We start from the raw sequence: 8,416 nt of genomic DNA on the forward strand, positions 1-8,416 counted from the left end.
AACCTATCCAAGCTCTGTTCCCTTTTAGGCAGCAGTGGCACCAGCGCACCAACCCCACAGGCAGCCAGGGATGTGTTTGAACCTCAGAGCTGGAGGCCACAAACATTTCCTGAGCCAATTCCTTGTAGAATTTAAAAGGAGACACAGCCCCAGCTTCACCCTGAGCCCCCAGCCCTGCCTGAGCCAGCTCCTCTTCCTACACAGCTTTGGCACCTGCCCTTGGCTCCAACACCAAAACCAGTTGGATTAGAAGACTTTTAAAGGTTCCTTCCAACCCAGAATATTCTGATTGTCTGAAAAAGCCTCCCCAAAGCCCCTGGTGAAGCCATCCCCAGCTGGGTCCTGAGCAGGAACCACCCCTGGTGCCCCTCTGGCTCCAGCCACCCCTCCCAGGGAGGCTTTGGTGTTGTACAACAGCTCTGACCAGCACAAAGATTAAAACAGGATTTATTGGGAATGTTCACTGTACAACACAGAAATGGCTCTCAGCTGAAACACAACAAGCAAAGTCATCAGAATGTGAAAAATGAACAATTGTCTGTAAATCACCAGCAGTTGATGCAGATTTCAAAGTGTCTACAAAGTACCAACCTCCCTCCCTAAACCCTTAAATCCCACCCCGTGTCCCAGCCCTGCCCTACAATGGATTGAGTCCCTGGGCCTGGAACTCTTCACAGCTTTTGTTGTACATTCAGGTAAGAAATGTCATTGGTGATGAACATTCAAATGTTGGGCTTTGCTCTTGCTCACCCAACTGTTCCCTGGAACAGCAAATAAAACCCTTGTTCTGCACAGTGACACTGGAGGGTGGCAGCTGCACCTGGGGAAGGTGTCCTGCAAGGCACAGGTGACACATTGGTTACAGTGGTGGCAGGCCCAGCTGAGAACTCAGCTCTGCTTTGGAAAAATGCAGGATTGAAATGCCCTTTGGAGTCATGCAAGGACACTGATTCCCTAAAGCACAGCTCCTGTGTGCTCCTGCTCTTAATCCCTCACTGGATTCCCCCTGGAGCTGCCATCTGTCTGCAGCCCCCCCTGGACTCAGCTGATCCCTCAGGGCAGCTGCCCTCGGCTGATTTTGGTAATTTCTGGAGCAAGCACCTGGAATGATTCAAGGGAAAGGGGGGAAAAGGGAAAATCTCAGCTTTGAGATCAAAACTAAAGCCTCAGTGACAGGAGTCACCCCTGGTGCTCAGCTGCATGAGGTAAAGAGGGAACACCAGGATACCAAAGGCTGGAGTGTGGGCTCTGCTTTGGGCATTAATTCCCAAAAAAACCCCAAAATTCCTTTCAAACCCAGCTCAGAGGTTGCTCCACCCCCACCCTGGGCTGGGCAGCTGGAGGGGAACAATGCCCAGAGCTGCAGCTCCCAAAGGCCAGGCCCCCACCCTGCCCTGCCCCAGCCCCTTCCTGCTGCCAGCAGCCTCTGACAGGGACCCCTGGCACCTTCCCAGAGGCCTCTCCTGGGAGTTTTCCTGGGAGTTTTCCCGGGCTGGGTCCAGGGAAGCTGCTCAGGCACTCGGGAATCTGGGTCTGCAGCAGCCCTGGGTGTGGGGAGTGTCCTCACCCCTCATGTCTGGGCAGTTTTCCTTGGGGCAGCCAGAGCCAGGGCTGATCCTGTGGGGATGTTCCTATCCTGATCTCCTCCCTGCAGCCCTGCTTCCCTGGCAGCTCATGGCACCTTGGCACAGCTTTTGGTCTGTCCCTTTGGACAAAGGGGACACACAGAGGGGTGAAAAGCTGCAGCAGTGGCTCAGGGAATGAAGGGTTAATGCCTGGCTGAGCTGGTGCATGTCCTGCAGCTCCATCCTGCAGCCAAAGGGAGCAGCTCCTGCCTTTGCCAGCTCCTCCATCTGGATCACTGCAGAGCTCTGCAGGCAGGCAGGATCACACAGGGATCCCTCCCTGCCTTTGTTCCCTCCTGCTCTGCAGCTTTGTCCTTTTGGATGGGCTCATCCAGCCCCCAGGAACTGCAGGGGAGGGAAAGGAAGACCCCAAAAGGCTGCACAGGGCTGCAATGCTCCTCTCCATCAGCTGGAGCTGTGGAATTCCCACTCCTCCCTGGAGGGCAGGAAGGGGTTAGTGTGGAGCCCAGAAATGCATCAGTCACATCCTCTTACACCAGGGCTGGGCCTGGGGGACTGCAGGAGGATCCTGAGCCAGGGGAGCTGAGCTGAAGGGGGGAGCTGGCCCAGCATGGCCTGGAGGAGCTGGGGGCTCTGCCTGCCCCAGGCCTGGGTGCTCTGCTCCCACTGCAGCACCCCCAGAACAGCTCAGCCCCCCCAGCTGGGGCACTGGGAATGTGCAATGAATTCCTTTTAAAAAAAAATACAAAATGATTGGGTAATAAATAAAAAAGTCAGGTGGTCAGTGTGGGGAGCTGCAGCAGGGGAGGGTCACAGCTCCCTGTGTGCTCCCAGCTGGAATCGAGCCTCCTCTGAGATCCCATACTGCTCCAGGGGGTCCTGTGGGGAGCACAGGGAGGCACCAGTGAGATCCAGACAAAGCCCAGCAGCCCTTGGGACACACAGGACACAGCCAAGGTCCAGGGAGCCACAGCCACCTCCCTCCCCAGAGCTGGGATGCTCCTGGCACCTGGCAGGGCGTGGCTGAGCAGCATCTCCACCCATGGATGTGCCCAGGGTGGTGCGAGCTGCTCCAGAGAGCCCCTGGGAGCTCCAAACCTTGGCCCACTCCAGCACTGGAATTTGTGCATCAGGGTTGGAGTGAGCACCCAGGGCTGGAACACCCAGCCACTCCAGCACTGGAATTTGTGCACCCAGGACAAGGTGCTCAGGTCTGGCTGTGCAGATCACAGCTCCCTATGGCATCTGGGATCTCCTTCCCACACACAGCCCGGGCAGGACTGGCAGCAACAGCCCCTGCTGCTGCCAGGGAATTTGCTGGGAGATTTCAGGGAAGAGTTTCTTCCCCAGATCCCCTGGAAATGGGGGATCTCCCTGAGCCCAGCCCAGCCTCAGAACCTCCCTCCACAACCAGACTGGATCCCATTCTGTTGCACTCCAGATAGCCCCTCCTGGCACCCAGAGCCATTGTCACACCTGCAGGGACTCACTCACCTTCCCTGTCATCTTCTGGATCTCATTCCTGTAGAAAATCAGGCTCCTCCTCAGGAACTCGTAGCTGCAAGACAGGAACAGAGCAAGGGAAGGATGTGGGCAAGTTTCAGATGCTATTTAGAGCTGAGGGAAGCTTGTCTGGGAGGAGACAGCACTGCCCTCCCAGTTCCTGCTCCCAGAGCAGCCCAGAGCCCCCAGCCCTGAGGGCTCAGCCCACCTGGCTCTCTTGAGTGCCTCCACCCACTCCTGGCACTGCTCCTCCGTGGCACACTCAAAGCAGTATTTCCTCTCTGGCTCCTCGATGAAACCTGCCAGGGACAGGGAAAAGGCTCCAGGCAGGTCCTGGCAGAGCTGCTGCTGCTGCTCCCCTGGCTCTGCCCAGCCACAATTAGCAGCTCTGTTAACGAAGATGAGCTGGGAGTGAGTCTGCAATCCCCACCTCCAGCCCCTCTCCCATTCCCTGGGTGCCTGGGGCAGCTGCCCACAGCATTTCCCAGCTCACAGCACCTTGGGAAGAGCAACTTCCCAAACTGAGGGTGACCTGAACAGGATCAGCATGGCCAGAACCAGGCTGACTCCCTGAGGCCCCTTGCAAAGACACCAGGATTTCAATCCAAGTGGGAAACAGCCCTGAGGGAGGAACTGGGAAACCTGCAGGGATAGCCAAGGAGTGAAACTGCACTGGGAGCAGGCCCTGAGCTGCTTTTGCTGGAGGATTCTGGGGATGTGACACTGACATGGCACTGCCACCATGGGGAGCAGGTCCTGGTGCCACTCCAGGACATGCCCCCAGTTCCTGTCCCCAGGGCTCTGTTGAGCTCACCCTCAGGGCTGCTGCTGCCAAACTCCTGGGTCAGGAGGTGCTGTGGACACATCCCAACACCAGGAACTGCTGCTCAGGAATCCTGCCCCATCAGAGCTGCCAACACCCCCAAACCCCAAAATCCAGCCCGTGGTGCCATGGGTACTGCTGGGTTTAACCCTGCTCAGGAATCCTCTCCCATCAGAGCTCCCAACACCCCCAAACCCCAAAATCCAGCCCGTGGTGCTGTGAGTACTGCTGGGTTTAACCCTGCTCAGGAATCCTGCCCCATCAGAGCTCCCAACACCCCCAAACCCCAAAATCCAGCCCGTGGTGCTGTGAGTACTGCTGGGTTTAACCCTGCTCAGGAATCCTGCCCCATCAGAGCTCCCCAAAGCCCAGGATGCAGCCCCTGGTGCTCAGTGTGCTCAGGCTGTGTGAGGGAAGCACAGAGCAGAGCCACAGCTGTGCCTGGCAGCCAGGCCAAAAGATACAGGGATGGCCTTGGAGAAACATCCTGTTATTGTGGCCACATACCTCTGGCACAGGGGATGAAAGGCTGCTCCCAGGGGAGTGCAGCTGCACAAGGACACACAGAGGGGAGGATGGGGCTGGAGCAGCTTTATCTGAGCCTCTCCAGGGTGTTTTTTTGGATCAAATGCAGCAGCACAGAGCAGATCTGTCAATAAGCAAGCTCCCCCTGCCAGGGATTCCACAGGGGCCTGGCTGCTCTTAGTGCTGCAGTGCAAACCCCACAGGCTGTGCCATGGAACATCCCTGAGATCTCAGGATGGGCCACGGGCACAGGGAGGAACAGCTGAGGAGGGAAAGGCTGAGGAATTGGTGAAGTTGGAAAACTCCAACCATCAGCCCAGCACCACCAGGTTCACCCCTGTCCCCAGGTGCCAGTGCTTCCAAACCTTTTGGGGAGTAATTTTTCCCCAATATCCAACCTAAACCTGCCCTGGGCACAACTGGAGCTCATTTCCTCTCGTCCTGTTCCCTGGGAGCAGAGTCTGAACCCCACCTGAAGGACCCTGACCCCACAGAGGGAGAGGAGAAGGGCTGGGGGCAGAGACCCCAAAAGGAGGGGAAGGGCTGAGCTGCCCCCAGGGAAACAGGGAGAGCAGCAACTGAGCAGTGCCAGCATTTCCTTCCCCCTGTGCCACCAGGAGAAGGCAAAGGGAGCACAGGCAGCACTCACTGATGGAGAAAACGTTCTCCTCCTCTTTGGTGATCTTGCAGTGCTCCAGCAGCAGAGCTCCAATGGGCTGGAAAACACAGAGAGAGGGGTTTTAACCCACAGAGCCCCAACACCACGAGGGTTTAACCCACAGAGCCCCCACACCACGAGGGTTTAACCCACAGAGCCCCCAACACCATGAGGGTTTAACCCACAGAGCACCAACACCACGAGGGTTTAACCCACAGAGCCCCCACACCACGAGGGTTTAACCCACAGAGCCCCCACACCACGAGGGTTTAACCCACAGAGCCCCCACACCACGAGGGTTTAACCCACAGAGCCCCCACACCACGAGGGTTTAACCCACAGAGCACCAACACCACGAGGGTTTAACCCACAGAGCCCCCACACCACGAGGGTTTAACCCACAGGGCTTCCCTGGAACCTTTAAAGCAACTTTCACGAGCTGGAACTGCTTTTAAATAATTCATTCTGCACCATATTTCATGTTTCTTTAATCAACCTATTCGTGCCAGTGTCACTTGTAGCACTTGGCTTTTGTTAATTAGGTGTTAATGACCTTCAGCCTGGTCTTTACTCTGTGATACCAGAGAACATTTGCTTTTAAAATCAAAGATGAAACGTTGACCGTGGCACCCAGAATAACCAACACTGAGCTGTGTAAGGGCTGTGCTGAGCCTTGTAAGGGGTTAAACAGTGGGAGGGGAGCTGGGGCAGCTCAGGATGGACAAAAATCCACCTGGTAAAACTCAGGGACATGGGGACAGCAGGTGACACTGGCCATGAACAACATCAAGCACAGGAAATCTTTGTCTAAGTGAACCAAAGTGTCAGAAGCAAATCAAACAGCAGGGAAGGCATTGAAAACCTGATTTATCTTGTATTTTATAGAACTCTTTGGGTTGGAAGGGACTTTAAAGCCCATCCAGTGCCACCCCTGCCATGGCAGGGACACCTCCCACTGTCCCAGGCTGCTCCCAGCCCTGCCCAGCCTGGCCTTGGGCACTGCCAGGGATCCAGGGGCAGCCACAGCTGCTCTGGGAAATCCATTCCAGGGATGGATTCCACAATTCCTGATTCCCAATCTCCCACCCAGCCCTGCCCTGTGGCAGTGGGAGCCATTCCCTGTGTCCTGTCCCTGCAGGCCTTGTCCCCAGTCCCTCTGCAGCTCTCCTGGAGCCCCTTCAGGCCCCAAAAGGGGCTCTGAGGTGTCCCTGGAGCCTTCTCCTGTCCAGGTGAGCACCCCCAGCTCTGCCAGGGAACAATTCCTGCCCAATATCCCATCTAAATGGAATTTTTTCCCATCTAAATGTCACTTCTTCAGTGGGAGCCATTCCCTGTGTCCTGTCCCTCCATCCCCAGTCCCTCTCCAGCAGCCCTGCTGAGCTGGTGGAAGAGGAAAGGTGGGCCCTGTGCCTTTTTCCTGCACCATTTTCCCAGCCCACACAATCCAGGCACACAAAAAGAAGAAAGGAGGAGGGGAACAAACCCCAGCCAGGGCCTCAGTCCCTACCTCGGCCTCATCGGTGCGGAAATAGAAGAGAAAATTCACCACGAGCTTCACCAGGCGCTTCTTGAGCACTGCAGGGACAGGGGGAGCAGGAAAGGCTGAGCCAGGGGGCACAGGGGGCACCTCTGCCAGCCCTGAGCCCACCAAAGCACCCCCCAAACACTGCCTGGGGGGGACAAAGTGGCCTCGGGGTGAGAGAGCCCCAGAGCAGCTCAGGAGGGCACTCAGAGCTCCCAGCAGCACCACGGGGCCTCAGGCACTGCAGGAAGAGCTCCAGGTGCCAGCTGGGTGTCACCTCCCAGGGGACAAAGTCCAGCAGGAAAGGCTCAGCACAAGGGAGGGAGTAGGGGATCAGGGCTGGTTTGCCTGGGAATTTGCTGGGAGATTTCAGGGAAGAGTTTCTTCCCCAGATCTCCTGGAAATGGGGGAGCTCCCTGAGCTCAGCCCAGCCTCAGAACCTCCCTCCACGCCCAGACTGGATCCCACCACTGGTGCTCCCCATTCCCACAGTCCAGCTCCAACCCTCCCAGTCTGCCTGTCCCAGTCCTGCCTCCCAGCACTGCCAGCCAGTCCCACCCTGCCCCTGTGCCCAGTGCCCCCAGTGCCCTCAGTCATGCCCACCCATCCACCTCTGCCCAGTGCTCCCAGTGCTGCCCACCCAGTACAGCCAGTCCCACCCACCCCCAGTCCTGCCCTGGTTTCCCAGCCTGGATCCTCCAACACCCTCAATGCTCCCTCCCAGCTCCCCCAGTCCCTCTCCAGCCTTGCCCCCCAGTAACTCCAGTTCTGATTCTGCAGTCGGGGCCCCTCAGGTACCTCCAGTCCTATTCCCAGTTTCTCACCTGTGATTCTCCAGTTCCCACAGCCCCACCATCCATGGCACTCATGGCACTCTCCCAGTACCTCCCCAGTATCCCCAGTCCCGATTCTGCACTCGGGGCCCCCCAGGAAACCCCACTCCTGACCCACCTTCACCTTCCTCCCCACACCCCCTGCCTCCCCTGTACTCCCAGCTCTCCCAGTCCGGACTCGGTCCTACCCCAGTTTCTCACTGGTGACTCTCCAGTCCCCTCAGTGCCACCACCCCAGTTCTCCCAGTCCCTCCTCGCCCACTGCTCCCACTTTCCCAGCCCGGATCCTCCAGCACCCTCAGCTCTCCCAGTCCCTCCCCAGTAACCCCAGCCTGGATTTCACATCTCGGGGCCCTCAGGTACCCCCGGTCCTGTCCTGGTCTCACCACAATAACTCCAATCCTGATTCCCCATTTGAGGCCCTCAGGTACCCCCAGTCTTGTCTCCCCCGATCCTCCCAGTATCCACGGTCCTACCCCAGTAGCCCAAACCCTGATTGCACACCCGGAGCCCCTCAGGTACCCCCGGTCCTGCCCTGGTGCCACCCCAATAACCCCAGCCTTGATTCCCCAGTAACCCCAGCCCTGATTCCCCACTCAGGCCCTTCAGTACCCCCGGTCCTGCCCCGCTCCCACCCCAATAACCTCAGCCTGGATTCCCCACTCGGAGCCCTCAGGCACCCCCAGTCCTCCCCTGGTCCTACCCCGGCAACCCCAGCCCCGATTCCCCACTCGGGCCCCTCAGCTACCCCCGGTCCTGCCTTGCTCCCACCCCAATAAACCCAACCCTGACTCCCCCTCACCGTTGCCCTTCTTGGGGACGCTCATGCGGATCTCGGCCGCTTTCTCGGCGGGCTGGCGGGCCAGGGACAGCAGCTCCCGCTCGTTGTAGCGCATGGCGGGCCCGCCCCGGCCCATGGCCCCGCCCGGGCGCCGCCGCCGCCGCCGGAAGCGCCCTCAGAGCCGC

At 58.3% G+C, this 8,416-nt stretch overlaps 1 protein-coding gene across 1 annotated transcript; it reads right to left on the reverse strand.

Moving 5' to 3' along the window:
- Positions 1-431: 431 nt before the first annotated feature.
- On the reverse strand, positions 432-8,378 carry PLEKHJ1 (pleckstrin homology domain containing J1). Its single transcript, XM_063160862.1, has 6 exons — positions 8,253-8,378; positions 6,603-6,670; positions 5,087-5,153; positions 3,298-3,388; positions 3,081-3,144; positions 432-2,465 (listed from the first exon to the last, which is right to left on the reverse strand). Exons 1-6 carry the CDS (start codon positions 8,365-8,367, stop codon positions 2,397-2,399), a joined length of 474 nt encoding a protein of 157 aa, XP_063016932.1. The 5' UTR covers positions 8,368-8,378; the 3' UTR covers positions 432-2,396.
- Between the last annotated feature and the right edge of the window lie 38 nt (positions 8,379-8,416).

The sequence above is a fragment of the Melospiza melodia genome, chromosome 7, assembly GCF_035770615.1.
Source record: "Melospiza melodia melodia isolate bMelMel2 chromosome 7, bMelMel2.pri, whole genome shotgun sequence".
NCBI classification, from domain to species: domain Eukaryota; kingdom Metazoa; phylum Chordata; class Aves; order Passeriformes; family Passerellidae; genus Melospiza; species Melospiza melodia.

What these genes read in the sequence shown, in the direction of transcription:
- PLEKHJ1 (XM_063160862.1), bottom strand. Translation starts at nt 8,367, where the DNA reads ATGGGCCGGGGCGGGCCCGCCATGCGCTACAACGAGCGGGAGCTGCTG. An exon ending in TCCGCACCGATGAGGCCGAG is followed by an intron (nt 5,154 to 6,602) that starts GTAGGGACTGAG and finishes TGTGTTTTCCAG; the next exon opens with CCCATTGGAGCTCTGCTGCT. An exon ending in TCCAGAAGATGACAGGGAAG is followed by an intron (nt 2,466 to 3,080) that starts GTGAGTGAGTCC and finishes TGCTCCCCACAG; the next exon opens with GACCCCCTGGAGCAGTATGG.